Consider the following 23,558-nt stretch of genomic DNA (forward strand, 5'->3'; position numbering starts at 1 on the left):
ATTGGTAACTTTGGAAAAGGCAGATTCAGGTTCATGATGAGGTCAAAAGTCAGTTTGCAGTGAGTTTAGAAGAGAAAAGGAAATGTAGTCATCTAACATAGATGACTTTCTGAAGTTGATTAGGTAAAAATGCAAAGACAGCTGTAGGATGATAATTAATAGGCATAGTAAGATCAAGCAATAATCTTTTTATTTAATTATTTTAAAGATGGGGGAAATTCAGATGTGTTTTTAGGCAACAAGGAAAGAGTCAATAGATAGGGAGATATATGAAGATGAAAGGGAATGGAAGGGGAATGATACTTCAGCTGATCTTCTTGAAACAAAGGGAGCATATTCAATGAGGGGTGCATGTAGGCCAAGGAACGCATTTGACTTGACAAGAAAGGCCACTTCTTTAACAGAGATTAGACTGAAGAAGATAATGGAGGAAGGTAGTTGAGTAATTTGGGATGAGGAAAAGGATGGAAGGAAGGGTTCTCAGTAAATAGCCCAAGCATTTTTGTGAAGTATGAGGAGAAATCTTCAGCATAGAAGGTATGTTATAGGAGCCTTACAGATAAATTAAGGTCTAGAAACCATGAGAAAGTGAATAGATTAGGGAGAAGTAGACTGCCTACTGAGTGAGGACTTAGTAAAAAATTTGATAATGTAAATTTGTAGTGAACTGAAAAAGTATTTTCATGATTTTCACTATCTCTTCAGCACAATAACAGTAGCAAAGGAACAAATACAAGATGATATCTTTTTTTTTTACTTATTACCTATTATTTTTACCTATTACCAATTACCTATGATAAAACAAGGGTCGAAAAATTCAGTCTTAAAGGATAGTGTAAAGTTCATCTGATTCAACTTGGGCCAAGAGAGGGAAGAAAGGAGAGTATCTACTTGATTGATGAAAGTCTTAGGAAATAACTGAGGAGAGGAGGAAATAGAGGTTATACCATAAATAGTCATAAGAGTTCTAAGGCACAGAAAAGAATGCAACAATCAAAGATTACCATTGGATAGAGAAATTTTGGAGTTGATCCTTCAAATATACTTAATTTCTCAAAACTGCTTAGAAGCTGTGACCTGACTGCTCTACCTCAGCTCCACACAGGGAAGGTCATAGCACTGATCCTGTAGATTATTTTTAGTTAGGTGGCATAGTGGCTAGAGTGCTGGACCTGGAGAAAGGAACACTCATCTTTGTGAACTGGCAGAGATTATGACCAAGTCATTATTGATGACTTATGAAAGATTGTAGAGAATAGAAGGGTCAGTATAAAATTGCAGAAAGATAAATTTCTTGTTTTTTTAAAAATAGAAAGACATGGATTCTGGAAACTTTTGTCCTTCTGACTTAGATTTGGTAACATTCTAATGTACCCTGGAGGGTTGATTAATAAACTCACAATAAAATCACAAAAGCTATTATAACTTTACCAAGACTAACGTGGAAATACCAGACTAAATTCATTTCCTTTTTCAATTGTTTTATTAACTAAAGAAAGGCCAGGAAGGCCTGAATTGAAAATTTATTTTGTGGCCATGGGCAAGTAAAATGAGTTAATATATGTAAAAGTGTTTTGCTAATTTTAAAAATGCTTTATAAATGCTTACTTTTAAACCTTTTAACCTCTCTGAGCCCCCAAACAAGAAACATTTATTTTTTCAAATATCAAAAATCTATTTTTTTCTTTATTCATATAAGAAAGCAAAACAAAACAAAAAACAAAATCCTTCCCTGTTATGGGTAATCAAGTAATGCATTTCTTTTTTTGTTAGACCCTCAAAATATGTCTTACTCTGACCTTCTCTGTCAGGAGAGTAGTATCATGTCATCCTATGGAATTTTGATTGGTTAGTGTGCTGTTATGGTTACTTGTTTTTAATACTATAATTAACAAAAATTTGTTAAATGCCTTCTATATGCTAGGCACTCTTGTAGGTGCTAGGAACACAAAATACAATTCTTAGTCCTGGGAGTATATATTCTAAGGAGATATATATACATGTAAATAAATATATTATATACCAAAAAATAAAAATTAAAAATTTGGGTCGGAGAGTGAGAGGGAGACTAGCAGCTTTGAGCTTCAGAAAAGGCTTTATGTAGGAAGTGACATCTGAGCTTAACTTTGAAGGGTTTTTATATTCTAGGTACAGAATTGAGGATAGTGTATCTTCCTAAGCATTTGGAACATCCTGTGGATATAGTTTAAGAATATAGTAAAAACAGTATTAAGCTGAAGTTAAGCAGTAAAGGAAGGATGACATTCTTGCCCATCAAAATGCTAACATGTTTTTAAAAAAGGAAAGTTGATGAAGAAGGTCTCAGCTTTTAGGGAGTTGAACAGAGTTCATACACAGGGAGTCTGCCACAATGGTGTGCATGGTAGGAACAGCATTCACTAAGGACTGGCTCCCTTTCCTCATGTGCCAGAGCATCAGAAGAACTTGGTGGCCTGACATAGAATGAGTGATGTTTTTGCCATGTACACTGAAATTTAAACAGGGAACTTCATTAATTCATGATTGAGGGCTAAGTTTAAAAATGGTCTAGAGATTGTAAGACCATTGAATTAGCTAAATTAGGTAGCTGTGGTGAAAGCTAATACATTATATCCAGGATAGGGGAAGTGTGAGCGTCCTACTGGAACTCTGTCTTGATCAGATCAAATCTGGAATTGAATATTTGGTTCTAAGCAGGACGTTGATAAACCAAAGGCCAGTAAATGGCAAACAGGATGTAAAGCTCCTTGAGTTCTTGCCTGTGAAGATCTGTTGAAGGAACTAAGGATATATAGCTTAAAGAAGAGAAAATTTGTGGTGTGGTTAAAGTGGGTTATTATAACTATATTCATGCATTTGAAGAGCATTTTTTTAAGTCTGCAATAACCATCTAGCAGCAACAAGAGTTATATTTTAGACTTAATTTTAGTATAAACATTCATTCTGGTAAATCCAACTAAGGTTGCATAGCCTTATCAGACTTGAAGTTCAAAGAATTGATACTTGTTCTAAAAGTATGATTCTATAATAGTATTTTAAGGATTATTATTGAGTTTCCTAAAATGAAAAACCTGAGACTGACCATGCTGAGTGTAGTATATTTCTAGAACTTTTTGGAGTAGAAGAATATTTCTATTTTCTCTTAGTATCTGAAACCTGGCTTTCCGTAGGACAGATCTGCCTGGCGTTGTTATCATCTTTTTCAGTAAAAATACAGTAATAACAAACAAAAAAGTGACCTAATTATATTTGCTTTTTAATAGGACAGTTAAGTTAAAATCAAATTAATTTTTTTGGTGGATTTAAATGAAATTTATTCAATTATTTGTCCTCTGCAGCTATCTTGAAATAGTAAAAAAAAAAAAAAAATTAAAAATAAAAGCTGACCAAATGAGTGAGTTCAGATTGAATAAAAACAAATGTGTCAGGTGACTGATGATGGCTGCCAATCAAAACTAATTCCTTTGGTGCCAAAGTCTAGAAGCATGACAGAAAGAGTAAAAAAAAAATGGGAGAAAAAATAGAAGGAAGAATGAAAGATAACAGTTGAGCTTAGAAGTAGTTGTGAGATTTGCTGGCAATCAATCCATTCTAATTACAGAAATAGCAATTGACAACAGAGCTAGCCATAAGAAAAAAAAGGGAAGAATTGCTATCTAAAAAATATACAGATGAGATCTTTGAACTTCTTTTAGGACATCACCTATGCCACTCTGAAAGCATGTCACTTTTTATAGAGCATTGCTCTGAAATACTCTCTATGACAAAAAGCAATTGTGTGTTCCTCAGCTTCTTCTTAACTACTGTTTTATCTTATAGAATAGAACAATACTGTAGAAATTGAGGAAGCAAGATAATCACAAAGCATTAAGTTATATGCTTATTTTAGCTTGTCTATGGTGGCAGTGCTTTTTTTTTTATTAATAATCCTTAAAAATTTAGTATTTAAACCATTAATTTTTAGCTGGATAACTGACCTATTTAGAGCCTACATGCACCCACTAGCTACTCCAATAGGTAGTTCTCATGTTTTTGGATTTTAAAATAAAATTTTAAAAATTAACACCTGAACTTATAGATGTCTCTTTTAAACAATACTCAAATTTTCAAATAATTGGAAGAGAATTGAAAAATTCTTGTTTTTCATCATCCTTGATTCCAATAAGTCATTTTACTTTTCATTTCTGTTTACTTCCCAATTTTTACATTTCTGTTTAATATTACCATATGTTAAATGTTGTGAACTGCTTTTTTGAGGGTTTAAAATGTGAATCTAATTTTGGTAAGAAAAGTTTGGATTGTTTTATTAGATGCTGCTTTTGTGGATTAGAAAAAAAATTAAAGTTATTGCTAATTTGGTAGCAATGCAAAATCCTCAAATTTCCCTTTATTTTTCAATATCTCTTTAACATTGCCATTTGTGAGTAATAAGAGTTCTCAAATTAGCTAAATCCTATGATGTATGTATGTATGTTTTAGGAGAAATTATGAGACTGTTGAATTTTTATCATATCTTTTACTACAATGGCTACTTTTTTGATAATGGACTTTTCTGAGCAGAAATATTGTCATAAAATGCTTATTTGCTTCTAGTAACAGTTAGAAATCCATAATTTTTCCTTAAATCTTATTTATCTTTTTTACTTAAAAGACAAAGCCACAAAAGCACTTTTCATTATTTCAGCTTTTTATCATTTAAAAAAAAACTTTGAATTTCATATTATTGGATCTCTTTAAAAATTTGTAAATTTATGATGTGGTACTTAGATCTACCCAATAAGTGAAGTTCAAAACCAGTACAGTATTGCTCTTTGTGGTCTGCATGTTATATGTTGAAATGCTGTTGAAATGTCAATGAAGACCTTTGAAGTATGCTTGTCTTGTGTTTAATATTTTCTCTCTCTTAAATACAGACCTGTAAATCCAGATGCTTTTATTCATAGCAATTTGTGAAGATTTAAAAACTTATATACTGAATATTATTAATAACAGCCTTACAATAAAAAGAATTTCCAGATCAGAAGATGGAATACTTTGATACACTATTTACATAATTTAAATGTGCCAAAATTATAGATCATCCTAGATTTTTTGCTTTTTAATGTGATTTTTTTTGACTATGGAATTCATTTTTTTTTAAAAAGGTTTTATTTAGCAAAGTAGCTAGTTTTCAGAGCTCAAAACTTTTAAAAATCACATTTTACACTACCCTAAAGGTAAAATAAATTTGGGAGCAATGGAGGATCCTTTTCAAGGATTTAAAAAAAATTGTTTCCTGATCACATTGGCATTTCAAAGGTTTACTTTTTTTTCTTTTGACTAAGTTCTCCCAGTTAAATGGCGTAGACAAAAAAATAGAACTTTCTAAGTTTCTCAGTTGCGTTTCCAAATCAGTGAATTACTACTCAAGAATTCTATTACTAGATAGTCTTTGCCAAACATCAGATTTACTGTATTAAAACCAAGTTTCTTCATTCAAAAGAGATTTAGTACCTGTCACTCCATCCTTTTATCATCTCCTTTTCTACTCCGTACACTACTTTCCTTTGAGCATCATTTCTCTCTTCTTCAACCTTTACAATCAGTGCAAAGTTGTTCAATCAAAAACATAATATAATTAAAAATTGAGGGAGTCAAATCATAATCCTTTCATACACTACTTTCCTAAGACTCATTATTTCTTCAGCTGTGAAATTTAACCATAGCCTGACATTGTAGGTATACAATCTTGATTAACTTAATAACTCTTAATATTTTTTGCTTTAAAATTTTTGTTTCTTTTCAAATTCCTCTCTTCTATCCCCTTCCTTCCTCACTTAATGAAAAGAGAGAAAATACATTACCTATTATACATATGAAGTCATGGAAAAAATTTCCCATTAGCCATTTTGTGGGCAAAAAGGCAAGAAAAATAAATATGCTTCAATCAGCACTGAGTATCAGTTTTGTCTCTGTAGTAACATTTGATCATGAGTTCTTTGGAATTGTCATGGATCATTGTCGTCTTCAAATTAACTAAGTCTATCAGTTAATTGTCATTACAATTACAGTTGTCATTACATTATAATATTGCTATTAATGTGTACAATGTTCTCCTAGTTTTGTTTACTTCACTTTGTATTAGTTCATATAACTCTTTCCAGGTTTTTTGAAACCTTCCATTTCATTCTTTCTTATAGCACAATAGTATTTATGTCACAGTCATATACATATATGTATATGTGTCTTTTATGTGTATATGGTGTTTGCACATTATGTATTTCACAAAGTAGTTTTGCACATGGGTCCTTTTTGGTTTTTTTCAATCTCTATTGGTAGTTACTTTAATACCATATAATATGCAAATATGTGCATTTTGTTCTTCAAAGACACTGGCTTTCAATGGACTGGCTTTCTTAATTCAGGCAATGCTTTCAAATATGGGGATTGCTGAGATGCGTAAACACACAGAAAATTACAAATGCAGTTGAATTTGATCTTTTTTTTAAAAAAGGCAAATATTCATTTACTTTTAAAATTAAAAATAGGAAAGATACAATAAACCATTAAATAATATTTAAACTTCAGTTCTCAATGACTCCTCAATGACTCATTTTAAAGGAGAATACCCCCCCCCCCAAAGTCATATTCCTATTAGGTCTTTTGTATGGAGCCTGGATTCCTGGAGACTGTTAGTTGAGACCAAAATCAATAGGACTTTGTGTAAGAACTTAGGGATGGGTGATCATTTGATTAACTGAACCAATTTCAGAAAGCCTTGTTATTAGAGGCACTGGAAGGAAGCAAGGAGGACAGAAACTCCTGAGAGTTGAATTCTACATTAGTAGAAAGAATCTCCTAAGACTGTCTGCTGAGGTTTGAATACTACATTAGTGAATGGAGGGTAGTACCCATATTGAAATTATAAATCTTTTGAAGATTTTAAGAAAGCGAGTGATAGGGAAATAGATGAGTAGAGAAAGGGTTAAATAGATAGGGTCACATAGAGGGAAGGAAAGATAAAGAAAGAAGAATGAAATCATATGCAGGTAGGAAAAACAATGTATTCTAGGGACAGATTTTCATGTTGCTTTATTCTGATCTTCCAGCCTCATGTTTAAGACAAAACTATATTGTTGATTTACAACCATAGGCATAGAGATATTATTGACATTAACTCATGTTATAGAGATTTCTTATTCTATTGAAAAGAAATTGTCTCAGACCAAGGCTGAAAGGAATAGTAATGAAAATGTTCTTTGTATATTCTTGTATTATTCACTCCCTTTATTCTTCAGGAGATGGGTAAATCTGTGCTCTCAAATTGAGGGATGGCACCTTAGAAGATAATGAGAGAGCCATAAGCCTTTGTAACATCTTGGTGCTTTCAGGGGTCATTAATGCCATCAAATCTAATGCTTCCATTTTATTTCTGGTTCTCCTGTGATGTAAAGTTAAATGCCATCTATGACTATCTAGTTTTAGCAAAGCCATGTACATCAGAATTGAAAGCAGAGGGGAAAATATAGTGAGCTCTTGGTGTGACTTGATACACACTCCAATAGATGAGAGGCAGAACATGCATGTTTGTTTCTTATTTGCACAAGGAACCAAAAAGTTTTCTAGATATTTGGTTAAAGACATTACTGTTTTGCAAAGAACTTTTGTCTTTATTGTAACTTTATTGTAAGAGTGTATTTGTTACATGTAGCAATAAATGTTGAATTGGTGTATCTGTCTATGCTCTCATTCTCCAAGAACTCTTTTCCTTTCCTGATGCTTTGAAGACTAGGTATAAGCCTGAAGATAAATTTAAAGACAAGATAGCTCCAGAACCTAGTTTAAGTGATTATCAGATCATTTTTTTCCAAATGCCTTTACTTATTTGCATATTACTAAAATTGAATATATATCACAGTTCTCTAAACCATTGTAGTATTCAACTTTGTTTTAAATTCTCAGTAACCTACTGTAAGAATTTCCAGTCTGGATTTAGAATTATAAGTAATATCTGGCTATTTAACTCTTTAAAAAAATATGTAATTTATTTATTTTTATCTTTTTAGGTATTTGCAAGGCAATGGGGTTAAGTGGCTTGCCCAAGGCCACATAGCTAGGTAATTATTAAGTGTCTGAGGCTGGATTTGAACTCAGGTACTCCTGACTCCAGGGCCGGTGCTCTATCCATTGTGCCATGTAGCCGCCCCCCAAAAAATCTGTAATCTCATTGAGTTGGTACTCCATTTGCTGCAAATCTTTATAAATGGTCTTTAACCATTGCTATGAACAATGCCTTGATGAACTTCTCTGAACTGATCTGGTCTTTGGACAAAAGATATGTTATCCACAACTATATTTGTTTTTCAAAACCTTTACAGTTTGTTAAAACCTGTCAGAAATCAAGAGTCACCTCCATTCCAGTATAAGGCATCAGAGTAAGATTTTAGAAGAAGACTTCACACATGAAAGCAAAATTAATATCTGGGGACACTTCCTCTTACTTCTGAAGAGTAGTGTCTTCATAGAATTTGAAGAACTTAAGGCCCAAGGCCTAAATATATTTTCTATTCTCTCCATAATCTATTACAAATTTCTTGTAAACGTTATTTTTTTTCACCAAATGTAGTCTGATAGTTTCTACCCAAAATTTTGTTTACCAGTATACTCTTCTTATTCTTATCACTACTAATACATTAAACTTTTTTTTTAGTTTTTTCAAGGCAATGGGTTTAAGTGACTTGCCCAAGGCCACACAGCTAGGTAATTATTATAAAGTGTCTGAGGCCAGATTTGAACTCAGGTACTCCTGACTCCAGGGCCGGTGCTCTATCCACTGCGCCACCTAGCCACTCCAATACATTAAACTTTTAATAGTCCTATAAAAATATGTTTTATTCAGCATATACCAAAGAACTTTGGGCCAACTGTATCTCAGATTTCCATATCATTGTTCCCACCAACAAATTTAGGTCAAAATTTTAAATAACTTAAGGGTAGTTGTACACAGCATAAAATGATTTGAGAGTATTGCTGTGGCTTGAGAGAGAATTAGAGGTTGGGGAGAAAAACAGCACTCTGTTCCATGTAGAACTTAATTCTATTACAGCATTTCACTTTCTTTAGATCGAGAATTCCTAAAATTTAATATCACATATTTGATTAATAAAATATCAGTTCACAAAGTCTTTTGAGAACTCTACCTAAATAAGTTTTGTAATTCTTAAGTTATAGAGTAAGTTTTTCTTTGGCATTCAGTAGAAAAAAGAGAAAAGTTATGCTTTTTTGCTTACCTCTTCCTAAGTTGGATATACATTTTCACCATTAAAATATGAAGGATGAAATAGACAATTGCTAAGATCTGTTTCATCACTGAAATTTTATGATTGTTATCTTCCATAACATTTCATAGCATTACATTTGTTTGCCAAAAATCCATTAAAAATAAATTTGGGGGGGGGGGGGGCTAGGTGGCGCAGTGGATAGAGCACCGGCCCTGGAGTCAGGAGTACCTGAGTTCAAATCCTGCCTCAGACACTTTAATAATTACCTAGCTGTGTGGCCTTGGGCAAGCCACTTTAACTCCATTTGCCTTGAAAACAAAATGAAAAAAATAAATTTGGTAGTAATTTTGCAAATTTTTAGCTATCCTTAAACATCAAATTATTCCATTTTCATTTATTCAGTCTCTTTTCTGAGTCAGCATTATTTAGCTGGATTCACAGACTGTACTTTGAGTTGCTTTTGAGCTGCTTACCCTTGAAAAACAGTAAACAAAACACCTTCCTAAATTTCTCTTCTAACATGCACTTTCAATTTTTTTTTTTGTCGCATTTTAATGGTGAAGGAAATCATATATCACTAACTTTGTAGGCAAAAGTTAAGTTCTGTCAGGGATTTTTTTATGTCTATATATTCATTGAGAAAGCAATCATTTATAAAGTAGGCATTATATATATATATATTATATCTCTATTTTGAGAAGGTAAAGAACATTTTCAGATTATAACTATGAATTAATAAAGTATGGCAAAATGTTTTAGAATATATCTAAATATATCCAGAATATATTGATAATTTTGCTTTCTCTGACTTTTTTAGCCAAAGATTGGGTTATAAAAGTTAGGCAAAAATATAAAAATAAACCTTTTAAAATATCTAATTATTTAAAAGAAAATTAATGATAATGTATAGTAGATAATTTTGTAGTTAGTGCTATAATACTAATATTTTATATTTTCTAAGTTTTTAAATAATAATAATGTTAAAAGTTAGTGTTTTTGCCAAAAATAATGCATGTGCATGCTGTTTGTTAGTTGATCACCTCTAAACAATAAAATATAGAATAAATTATGTTACAGCACAAATATCTACATCTTATTCAAAGGTAAGTTAACTAATTGGTGTAGAAACGAAATCATTTTACAGTTAATATGAAATGATTGTCATTTTTTAGTCATCTTTTTAGAACATTCGTGATTGGCTAATAGATTTTGATGAAATTTATTATAAAATATTTTTTTAAATCTTTAAATGAGTGGAAAAATAAATTATGGTATTTGGTATTTACAATACAGACTGTTTAATGCTTAGATACTAGTGTCTAGAAAAGTCATGTTTCCCTTCTATTGCTTTTATTTCTGATTATGCCAATTAATTTTTATAGTTTCCAATTTATTTTACTGTTTTCCACATTGGCTAACAAAAACATAAGTTTTTGACATAAGAAGAAGTTAATTATATTTCCCCAATGAATTTTTATTTCTTTAATCTATACTCACATGACATTGTTAGCTCCTTGACTAGAGCTGTGGAATTTCTTACAGTGAGAAGGTTTTTCCTAGCTACCTTTATTTAAAAAGAAATCCTAATCCTGTCATGGCAATTTCTAAAGATTTTAGGAATAGAAGGATGAAATAAGATTGCCATAAAAGTTGTTTTTTTCCCCCATTATTTTTTCTTTTCTCTTTTCTTAATTGAATAATATGAAACTTTTGACTCATATAATCACATTTTTTTTTGGAAATAAAATTAGATCATATTAAGTAGAAATAAGCTGTAAATCATATTTAACATGAAAATGGTGTTTCTTCTAATGATGTACTGATAATTTTTTTTTCCCCTAAATTTTGTTTAGTTTCTCCTCCAGTTGAAGATGGTGAAAAGCAGCACAAACGATCTAGGCCATCAAAAATATCTTCCAGAGACTGCCTTCTACAGAACTCTTCCTCACCTATAGGAGACCAAGAATCTTTGATTTATAAGGAAAAATTTATTCCTCCTGAACTTAGTATCTGGGATTATTTCATAGCAAAGGTATCTAAAGTGATCATGAAATATTTGTGTATTTATATTCATTTTAAAAACAAGACTTTTGCTTCTGTTTTTAAATATTTTACCAGAATCCTTTAAAAGATAGTTTTTATAGATTATTTATGAAAATTTTATTGTATGTAGCATGATCACTTTCTAAACTGTCTAAAACTTTTTTAAAAAGCCAGTACTTTGATGAATTATGACATTATAGAGATTTCAAGGAGAGAAGTGTACACTTTGATATGAAAAGGATATAAAAATACATAATATATAAGTGGAAAAAGCAAGAAAGTAAGGTCAAGGCAATAGAGTGGTTGGAACCTGAAATATGAAATTCTTTGAGACCCAGGCTTCAGTAATGGAAAGAAGGAAGGAAAATATTCATTAATTGAGTCTTTAATGTGTGCCAGGCACTGTGCTAATGGGCATTGTCTTGGGAGAAAAGTTGGATACCTCAACTTAAATGTGAAAACAATCCATTTCCTTTGTTCTCTGATGTTTGTGCTGCTGCCTATTCTCTGAGTTACAGGAGTAATGTCATAATAGGACTACCCAGGGAACGTTGTGAAAGCTAATACTTCTAACTTTGCTCTAGCAAAGAAGTGCCATTAGAAAACCAGTTAGTCAATAAACATTCATTAAGTATATCCCACATGCTAGGCACTATACTAAATCCTGGAGTATTCAAAAGGGGCAAAAGACAAGTTTCTACCTTCCAGGAGCATATGGTCTAATGGGTAAACAACAGGCACACAAAGATATATAAAGCAAGGCATATAAAGAATAAATAGGAAATAAGTAACAGAGGGAAGGCATTGGAATTAAGAGATGGTGGGAAAAACTTTCTGTAGAAGGTGTGATTTTAATTGGGACTTTAAGGAAGTCAGGAAGATGAGAGCATGTCAAAGACCGTCTAAAGCTGAGAAAAGAAGTGTTTTGTTTGTGGAACAGCTACAGAGGGTATTTACTGGATCAAATAGTATGTGTTGGGGGTTAAGCTACCTTAATCTAGTCTTTGAATGCTAGATATAGCATTTTTGAATGCTAGACATGGCATTTTTGAATTTGCTTCTTGACACAATAGAGAGCTTCTGAAGTTATTAGAGGGGGCTGATTGGACTGTATTTTAGGAAAATCATTTTGGTGCTTAAAGGAAGGATGGATGGATTGGAGTGAGGAGAGGCTTGAGGTAGGCAGACCTACCAGTATGCAATAATCAAGGCATGAGTTAATGAAGACCCGTACTAGAGTGGTGACAGTGTCAGGTGAAATTGATAGAGCTTGACAGCAATTTGACTGAAGAGAGATAGTGATGAATCCAGCATGACTCCCAGCTTATAAGTCCGAGGGATTTTTTTGTGGTTTTAGGACAAAAGAGAGTTGATGTATTTTGGACATATTGATTTTATCTCCTAGTTATCCAGTTCAAGGTGTCTGAAAGGCAGATTAGAGGTCAGTAAAGAGGTTAAAGCATTATAAGTGGATTTGAGAATCATCAACATATAATTGGTAATTAAATCCTTGGGAGCTAATGAGACCACCAAAGTGAAGTGTATAGAGGGAGAAAAGAAGATAATCCAAAATAGAACCTGGAGACATTTTTGGTTAGAGAACATGCTAAGGATCAGTCACTTGAGTAAAAAAACCAGGTAAGAATGGTATTGAAAAAAGAATATCAAGGAGAAAATGATGAATATTGTCAAAGGCTGCAAAGTTTGAGGAGAATGAGGATTGAGCAAAAACCTTTGAATTTGGCGACTTTTAAGAGATCATTAGTGACTTTTCAAGAGCAGTTTCAGTTTGAATGTTGAGGTTGGAAGTTATGTTAAGGGGTTAAGAAGAGAGTGAGAGGAGAGAAAGTGAGTGCCCCTTACTCTAGATCACTTTCAAGGAGTTTAGCTACAAATAACTAATGAGATAAAGAATGATAGGGGATAAAAGGCTCACAAAAAAAAACAGGAATTATTTCAGGGTCACTATGGTTATGTTTCGAAAACAAATGAATTGCTTGGTTCACCACTATGTCAAAGCACAAAGAACAATGGAGCTGCAGGTATTTATGATGTGTTTTTTATGTGCCAGGCACTATGTACTGGCTAGTTTCTTATCACCAGTGGTTTTATACCACTGACGTCTCCATTTTAGCAAGATTCACAGATGTCTTTCTGCTTCCTCTGTTGCTTGTACTATCCCAGATTCAGAATGTCCTTTGAATGCTGTCAATATAAGTGCCAATAGAAATGTTTTTAAAATGACATAAAATAGAACTGTTTGGATATATATTTGGATGTCTTGGTTAACATGTTTGGATTATGAATTCTATAAAATTTTATTTTAGCCTTTTTTACCACCTTCCCAAAGTAGAGCAGAATATGATTCAGAAGAGAGTCAGGAAAGTGGTGATGATGAGGATGAGGATGGTGATGAAGATGTTTTAACTTCAGATTATCAACTCCAAGAGCATGCTAATTCAAATTCATACAGGTATAAAATATGTATTTTAAGTTGCTTTGAGACATTTTTCTTTCTAAAGTATTTCAAGTACTTGATCATTTATGTAAGATTTTTAATCTTTATACCACATTATAGGAAAACTAGTTAGTTTATATTTCTGCCTCTACTTTTCAATTTCTAAGCCCTCAATTCTTGTAATCTACCTTTTTTTCTCTACCAACACTCACTCTATTTAAACTATTCTACTTGGCCTTTATATATCTTTATGGTGTCCAGTATCACAAAATTAAGAACTTCCTCCTTGATTTCAACACCCCCCCCCGATCTTATCCAATTCACAATACTCTTTTTGATATTAATTTAATCCTTAGAGATTGAGAAAAACTCAGATTTTGACTGTTTGTCTTCCTATCTCATTTTTACTTTGTCTCCATTGCTACTACTGCCTACTACTAAATGTGGACTTTCTCTGAGTGTTGAGTTCCTTCATTCCAGTGACTTTAGTTAGTGTTTCTATGCATATAATCTATCTATAGGTCCAGACTGGACCCATTCTGAACTCCATTATCACATCTCTATCTAGTTACTAGATATCTCTGTTTCAATACCTCAAAATCAACATTTCCCATATTGAATTTATCTTCCTCCTTATCTTGAACCTGATTCTAAAATTTGACTTCTTTCTAACATATACTTCTATGATATTCCTTGAATAAATTAATATCACTGTGATTACTTTATTATATCATTATCTCTTGTCTAGACCCCTAGTTGATAGTCTCCCTCCTCTCCAGTCTGTTCTTCACACTGCTCACAAAGCAAACTTCTTATTGCATAGGTCTCATTTGCATCTCAGAAACCTTTGGTGGTGCTCCTTATCAAGTAAAAATAGAAACCCATTAGACTGACATTCAAAGGTATCCTATTCAAAGGTATCCTGAGGAATTGAGCTCTTCTCTGATGTCTAATTAAAGCTGTAGGTATAGTCATTCACTTTAAGTGAAATAGATGCCATTTAGATCACTCGGGTAGATTATTCAAACTTGTATTATCAAGTTCTAGGACATATTTCCTTTTTGAGGCTGAAGCAGAACATCAGGAAGTTACAAGGTGTTATAGCAAGTAGTAACTATCCATCTAGGCCCCAGTATATCATAGCTATTGTCTTTGGTGTCTTTGATTTAACCAGGGCTTCCAAAATTCAAACTCTTGATACCTGTGTTTCTTATAAGTAGTGATCAATGCTGTTAGATATTTATCAGAGATGCATGTAGTTAAAGTGTAGTGATTTGTGAAGCTCTTGGAATTAAGTAGATTCTAGTATGAAGGTGTTGGGACACCATTGTGCTAAGACTGAGCACCTGTGTTTAACTATACATTATTAGTCTAAGGTTATACATTTTTCAAGTAAGTAGCAGTTGTTCTTATTTAGATCTTTGTGGCTAGTGTCATTTAACATCATTGGATTCAATTAACCTCAGTTGCTTTAACCACTAGGTTTATTTGAGAGTACTTCCTTCATGCACAGAATCATCAAATCTTAGGAACCATTACAGTCATTTAGTATAACCTTGTACCTGACCAAGAACTCAAATGAGGGGGAACATATTGCTTATTGAAAGTAGTACATTCTACTTTCGGATAGTTAATATTGTTCAGAAATTTTTTTCTTTCATCAGGTCTAAATTTTCACATTTGCAACATCTAACCATTGCTCTTGGTTCTCTTCTATGTGATTAAACAGAATAAGTCTATTCCTTCTTTCCCTTTGATAATCTCTTGTTCTCAGACTGTAGTCCTGCTGTTTTATATAGCTGCTCTCAATGTCCCAGTCAAGCTAGATCATTTACTGTCCCTTTATTTCATCCTGCCTTTTTACATATTGACCTTCCCATTTAACATTTTATTATTTATTATTCCTACCTACAAGATTCAGTTCATCAAATATTAAGTACTAAATATGCACTATAACATACTCTATTAAGGCACAGGGTAAGATACAAAACTCAGGTGAGATATTACCAGCTTCCATGGAGCTCAATATTGTGTTCAATATGAAAGGTATTATGTATATTTAATGTTTAAGGTATTTACAAAGTCCTGGTGTTATCAAAGAGGAGGGGTCTGGTAATAGTCTAGCAGGGGAATGTAATTTAGACATACAGATAACTACAATAAAGAGTAAATTCCTGAGTCCACAACCATATTTTAGAATGTTAGAAGCAATACATTAGGGAAAACCCACATAACAGTGTTCAGGAAAATGAAGAGAAATGCTGTATAGATATGAAAAACAAGCTAAGTACCTTTAAAAGAGGTAGTTAGCAAGTGAAGGCTTTCTTGAGGTAAAGAGCTATATCTGAGGAACTTAGGGGATAGGCAAAGTAAATTGAGTTGACCTCTGACTGGATAATTTTCTTTGAGAAATGTAGGAAGTTCAGATTGTTAGGAAGTGATGAGTTGAATGGCTATCAAACATGTGGAAACATTTATATTCCTTTTTCTTTTCTTTTTTAAAAATTTTATTTATTTAAGGCAATGGGGTTAAGAGTGACTTGCCCAAGGTTACACAGCTAGGCAATTACTAAGTGTTGGAGGTTGGATTTGGACTCAGTTTTCCTGACTCCAGGGTCAGTGCTCTATCCTCTGTGCCACAGAGCTTCCCTATATTCCTTTTCCAAGCAGTCTGGTGGAAGGAGAGGGAGAGTGAAAGAGAGAAATGGAGAGGGGGAGAGAGGCATCTGAGATCCATAAATTCCAAATAAATACACATTCTATTGTGGATAGATAGAAGAGGAGTGATCTGGACTTAGATTGTTTAGATCTAAGGATAAATAAAATATAGCAGCTAAATGGGGTGGCAGAATTGATGAATCATTTTTATTTGTTTGATATTTAAGGATTGTGAAATTTAAGAAGATAAGTGAAGATAAGGAAAGATTGAAAATGTATGAGAGAACTGTAGATGACTATAGAAGTCTGAAATCCTAGGTTCTTGGGAGAGGTTAAAAAAAAAGATGACCATATCTTCTGAATCAATACCTCAAAATCAGCATTTCCCATTTTGAATTTATCTTCCTCCTTATCATGAGCCTGATTCCAAAATTTGACTTCCTTCTAATATCTACTTCCATGATATTCCTCTGATAAATTAACATTGCATAAGACCTAATTAAACTGAGACAAGAGCTTTATTTCTATTATTGTGATATCATGGAAAGAACAGGGGAAGATAGAGGAGAGAAATTCTGAGTTCTAATCCAGGTTCAGGCACTTAATCAGCTTTGCTACTTTACTGCCTTGAGTCCCATATCTTTTCTGTCAGTAAGCGTTTGTTAAGTGTTAACTCTGTTCCAGTCAATAATACTGAGCAATGGAGGTAGAAATAAAGGCAAAAACACAATGTATTCTATGTATTCTAACAAGGCAGGTAGACAATATGTAAATTATGTATTCTCAAGTTCACATACAAAGGGCAGATGAAAGGTATTCTATGAGAGGAAGGAGCAGCTGCTGGGGGAACCAGGAGAGACATATTACAGAAGATGGGACTTAAACTGAGTCTTGAAAGGTAGAGAGGAGGAGGGGAAAGCATTCCAGGCAGGAAGGACAGTCAATTAAATGTACAGTGAAATATCATATGCAAGGAATATCAAGTACACCAGTGTGTTTGGATCATAGAAGGCCTATGTGTTAGGTGAAGAGCTACAAAGAATAAGAACTTTATATGCACCCAGCAGAAATAATAGGGAACTATTTTTTGAGGGTTTTTTTTTTTTTTTAGATTTAGTGGGAGTTGCCGTGGCATTGTCATTCCTACCTTTTAGAAAAATCACTTTGGCAACTGAATGGAAGATGGATTCCAGTTCATTGCTATAGTTCAAGAGAGAGTTGAGAGCCTGAACCAGGACATAGTTAAGAGTCTTAGAGAGTAAGGAAGGATTTAATGAAGAGTATAATCAGACAAAGGGGTTTTTGAACATTGCTGTAGAACATTTTTGGTTGATGTCAAGGTCATTAAGATTATCTGTGTACTTGAGGCCACTAGGTGGTGCAGTGGATAGAGCACCAGTCCTGGAGTTAGGAGTACCTGAGTTCAAATGTGGCCTCAGACACTTAATAATTGCCTGTGTGACCTTGGGCAAGTCACTCAACCCCATTGCCTTAAATAAATAAAATTTAAAAAAAAAATATCTGCGTACTTGAAGTGAAATGGTGCAGTAGATCCAAGAAGTTTACTAGAATAATGAAGTTAGAGTATTTGTATATTGAAGTCCCCTAGTCCTCTTACTCTAGGTAAGAGTTGGAAAAGAGAGAAAAAAATTTAACTATATTGAGAATTATATTTCTTAACATGGTTATTGTGATGATCTGATGAGATAATATATTTGAAGTACTTTGTAAATTGGTTTATGAAGTCAGAATTTATTTCCCTTTGCATCTTGAAAATCAGTAGAATTTTTGCTCAACTTAAACACCAGTGACATAGATCAATCAACTAATAAGGATTTCTTAAATTAGGCCCCCTGCTAGGTGCTGGGATGAAAAGAGAAAAATATAACAGTCTTTGTGTTCATTGAGTTTAAATGGGGGAAAACCTCAAACTACTCTTTTTTCTTTGACTCCTCATCCAACTGAAACTTCTCTACAGAATTACCAACAATCTCTTAATTGCATATCTGATCATCTTTTATCACGTCTTTATCTTTATTGATATTTCTGCTGCATTTAACCCTGATGACCATTCTTTTCTTCTCTCTTGGTTGTTCTCAGATTGCTTCCCCTTAATTTTCTTACTACCTTTCCAACTACCACTCAGTCTTCTTCCCTGGATCATCATTCAAATCACATGCCCTAAGTTTAGGTTTGCCCAAGGTTCTGTCTTGAGCTTTCTTTCCTCTGTATATTTTCTTACTTGATGACTTCATTATCCTAATGGTTTTAATTTTCTCTCTATATAGATCTATATACTCAACCCTATTTTTTTCTCTTCAGCTCCAATTTTGTATCCAGAGATATGCTAGTAAATGTTTAACATCCAACTTTCACTCTGCTCTCCAATGTACACATGACACACTAAATTAAGACTGTAGAATCAACAACAAAACAGACTCTAGCACACTCCTGTCTGCATCACAATTGTTTTTTTTGGATATTTTAATTTGGATGTCTCATAGGCATTTCAAATTTAATGCGTCCAAAGTAAAATTCAATCCTTTTATCAAATCCATCCTTCTTCTGAATTTCTGTTTTTCTTGAGAGTACTGATATCTTCAGTATCCAGTCTTAAACCTGGCTTTATCCATTTACTCTCCACTTTTTCCTCTAACTCTGTGCCAAATCTTGTCATTTCCTCCTCCATAATATCTTCTGCATCTATTTTTTTTCTTTCTAGTCACACAGCTACACCCTCCACATCTCCTTTCTTATCTTCTTTTCCAGTTCACAACTCCATCATCTATTACCTGGGCTATCACAAAATGATAGACAAGTTTTTCCTCTCTCCAATTCATACTTTATACAGCTGCTAAATTGATTTTCCTAAAACATAAGTCTATTCAAATTATTCCTTATTAAATTTCAGTGACTCCTTATTTTCTCTATAATCAACTTTCATCATTATTTCTATTTTACATCTATATGTTTTATAATTACATAATTATTAGTTTAATTTTACATGTTTATGGTTCACAAATAAGCAAACTGTTTTTTATTGGGTGTGCTATCAACAAAATTTAAAAGTCCACTAGACTAGATGAGCTCTAATGTCCCTTCCAGCTCAAAATCTGGGCTCTATGATCATCAATCATGGAATTATCAAAAGAGGATTGACTTTTTTTAGCCAGTAACACATAAAATAAACAAAAGTATAAAGCAACTATTATTCTTATGAGGCTATTTTTTTTGCAGTGATAAGTGGCACAATGTTGGAGATGAGGGCAAAAGGTCTAAGAATCCCACAGTTCTTAGACCTACAAGCAAAGACATGGACAGAAATTGGAAAGGATAGGAAGTCTATAAAGGGATTGAGATCTGCATCAGTGGAAGGAGTACTCATACAAGTGATAAGAAAGATCTGTCCATAGACCTTGAGAACAGCTGGTCAATCTAACTTAAAGATTTTTAGCCTGGTCTCTGAGAAGTCTGAGAATTTGCTTTTTTATATTTTGATGACTGTATTTCAATATAATTGTTTTGCTTTATAATCCTTGATTTTTTTTTAATACATTTAAAAATTATTTTGAGAAGGGGTCTGTAGGCTTCACTGTAATGAATCTGGGTCATAATGGAAAAAATATTAAGAAATCCTCGTTTAATACATCTGTTTTTACATGTATTTATTAAGTACCTACTATGTGAACCATATATGATACAGTCAAATAAAGGCAAAATTAAAAACAAATTAGTCTCTACCCTTGAGATTACAAGATACTGATCAAGTTTCTCTTACCCTTTTCTTTTTATATTAAAGAGTTTTGGTTTTTCTTTTATGGTTTATTTTGTTTCATTAATGATTTTTGTTGCCTTCTCAGAAATTCTCAGAAAAACTTCTATCTTTAAAATATAATCACAGTGTATTGATTGACCAAAAATGGACAATAATATAAGAATTATAAAGTGGTCAAAATGTTTAGTTTGTAGTCAGGGTACTTGGTTTCATATCCTAACACTACTTACTGCCTATATGATCGTTAACTCATTTAACCTTTCAGAAGTTCTTGTTGATTGTTAGCCATATATTGAAGTGACTGGGCTAAGATAAAATTTCCTTCTAATTCTAAATCTATAATTCTAGGATCAATTCTTACCTTCTGCACTTTAGGAGAGCTATAGAATTTGAGGTATTATACATCATTTATCCATCTCCATCAATTTATAGGTCACAAAACTGAAATGAAATTATTTAAATCATATGGGTAATCAGTTGTATTGACATTAAGGAAAACAATTATTTTTATGTTATAAAATTAGAAAGTGAGTCCACATGTAACCAAAATTTTACCTCTTAAATTTTACTTTATAAAAATCTTAAAAAGCAGTAGAGATCAAAAACTTATTACAAATATAGGATTGAAAAGATTAGATATAGATGAAAACCCATAGATATTTGACAATAATTAGAATTGCTGTGGTTTATTTGAACCTCAGAGATATAGCTTTAGAGACTACTAAGAAATGACTGGGATTCTGGATCTAGTGAGACAAAGAAGGAGGATCAGAACAATTAGTGTCTTGGAGGCTAAGTAAAGAAAGTGAGAAAGCCACATACATGTATATCTTTTAATGGGAGTTAGCCCCCACATATATACAGATGGAAGAGGCAGAGGTCCCTTCCTGATGATGCAGTACATTTTAACAGGAGCAATATCTTATTTGCAAAGAATAGTATAATATAACATCTGTAAAAAAAACAATGGTTGATTTAATGATCTCTAAGATGCCTTTAAACCCTAGCACTATGAACCTTTTTTCCCCTACAGTAGCAAATTTTTCAGAATGCAGTGAGAAATCTGTGCCCTGCTGGATTATTTTGATATAAGATATCTAGATGAAGTACACAACATTGTGATCTGAAGTTGTCCAGAGATTGACTTATTCTTTTCCTATTTTATAGATTTATAACATGCTATTATTTGAACCTTAATATTGTTTCTTTTGCTTATATCCTTATTTTCCTCTAAAATGTACAAATTAACTGATGTGTGAAATATTTGCTAACAATATTTGAACTTTCAGAAACAACTTTATCTTTCTAATTGAACACTGTAGTAATTAGTGATATTTTTTTTTATTATTTTGATTGAGCCTCAGTCTCTAATTACTTTGACTTATTTCTCTTTCTCCTTACTTTTAAATGCAAACATTTCATGAGAGAACCATGTATTTTCCATTTTATTTTATTATAACTTTCTCTTCCTTGGGAATTTTTTTTTTTGGTCTAGTAACTGCTTTACCTGTTTCACTGAGCTCATGTTGAAGAAACTCCCTCCAAATAATGCAGATCATTTACTGTTCTGAAATTTATATAGTCTTAGGGAGTTAGCTACTTAGAGATTAAATAACTTGCTCAAGGTCACATAACCTCTGTTTGAGACAGGACTCAAATATAGGTATTCTTAACTCCAAGGATGGCTCTCTGCCCATTGTGCAATGGTGCCTCCCCCCCTTAGTTAACATACTTCTGGTTAATTTATTCTTATTAAATCTAGTTTAAAACCAATTCTTCTTGCTGCTAAAGAAATTCAACCTTCAAATGAAAGACTAAAAAAGCAAGATAGATGAAAATAGATTAAGACTAATATGATAATATCTTAATAGGAGCTGTATGGCAGGTATTGTTTTAATTAAAAAGAGAAAATCTTATTAATGTACTCTCAAATAATAAATAAGTTTATAAATTATTCACTGATATTATTTCTAGTTGGTCATTGATGAGATTGGCTATGGTGCAATTGGTGCTTCATAATTTGAAGACTTTCTATCCATTGGCTGGTCATGATCTTTCAGGTAATAAATACTTTAATATCCACTACTATCTTTACTTGAATTGATTAGAACCTTTCTGCTGAACAGAATAATTAATAGTTTTTCAAATTCATTTATCAAACTTTTTAACCTTTTGACAGATATTTCAGAAATTTATGTTTGTATTCATTTATATGAGTAATTATGTCATAACCTATTTAATTACTTATGAATTTAATTTATAGAAACATTAAATTCTTTCTTTAAACAAACACTGCAAAGTACTAGAAGAGATGCAGAAATAATTTTGATCCAGAAACTGAAGAATATAGTCAAGGAGGATGAAACAACTTATACAGAAATAATATGTAATATAGCTCATGATAATTTCATAAACACAGATATGAAGTTCAAGGATGGAAAGATCATTTTTTGACTAGAGAGTTTGTTTTAGAAAAAGGAAGATCTATTTGGGAGAATGAGAGAATTGAGTCAGACATTTATAAGTTGTCAGATCCAAATAGAACTAGACATGGGCAATGGAAAATATAAATGTAGAGCTAAAGATGAAGGTATGGCTGCAGATAAAGATTTAGAGTTATGTGTGTAGAACTGATAGTCAGAACTGTGAAAGCTGTAAGTATAAACAGGACCAAAATCAGTACTTTGGTACAAGTATTAAGTAAGTGAAGGAGACAGAGAAATTAGGGAGGTAGGACGAAAATCAGGAAACTATGGCATTGAAACAGCCACAAGAGTGGAAGAGTTAAAATGAGATTTTCAGGAACTTGTTATCTTCCCTTGTTTAGAATTTTGTATGTTAGAAAAATTTGTCTTAGAACCAACAGCAAAGTAGCTTGAATTGCCAGCAATTTATGTGATACTCTAAAGGGTAGGGTCTTCATCCTATTTTGCAAACCCATAATTCTTATACAACAACTTTTTTCTTGTTCTATTTTAATTATAATTTAAATTATAATAATTTATAATAACACAAATCATAATTTTAGTTTATTTCTTTATTATTGATTGGTCATGATGTTTTCCTAGATTATTGTATTTTTGGAATTGAAGGACAAAAGAGTAAGTAGTGTTACTTTGTTTTCTATTTAGAGCTTCCAGTTAGCTCACCATTATGTCATGCAGTTCTAAAAGTTCTTCAGTGCTGGGAACAAGTTCTTCTCCGAAGACTTGAAATACATGGTGGGCCACCTCAAAATTATATTTCAGTTCATACCTCTGAGGAGAGTTTGTCAGCAGGTCCTGCAATTCTTCGCCACAAAGCTTTGCTTGAACCTACGAACACCCCTTTCAAGTACATATTTTATAAGTATTATCTTGATATC

The 23,558-nt window shown here is 32.6% G+C and overlaps 1 protein-coding gene across 6 annotated transcripts in view; it reads left to right on the forward strand.

Annotated features, from left to right (window-relative positions):
- Positions 1–23,558, forward strand: part of DMXL1 (Dmx like 1) — a 181,004-nt gene that overhangs the window by 104,478 nt on the left and 52,968 nt on the right. For all 6 annotated transcript variants that reach the window (XM_074199607.1, XM_074199612.1, XM_074199608.1 and 3 more), the window contains 4 exons: positions 11,114–11,292; positions 13,631–13,776; positions 22,169–22,254; positions 23,326–23,527. In XM_074199607.1, the coding sequence (XP_074055708.1) occupies positions 11,114–11,292; positions 13,631–13,776; positions 22,169–22,254; positions 23,326–23,527 (613 nt within the window). The remainder of the gene's footprint in view (positions 1–11,113; positions 11,293–13,630; positions 13,777–22,168; positions 22,255–23,325; positions 23,528–23,558) is intronic.

The sequence above is a fragment of the Macrotis lagotis genome, chromosome X (genome assembly GCF_037893015.1).
Source record: "Macrotis lagotis isolate mMagLag1 chromosome X, bilby.v1.9.chrom.fasta, whole genome shotgun sequence".
NCBI lineage: Eukaryota > Metazoa > Chordata > Mammalia > Peramelemorphia > Peramelidae > Macrotis > Macrotis lagotis.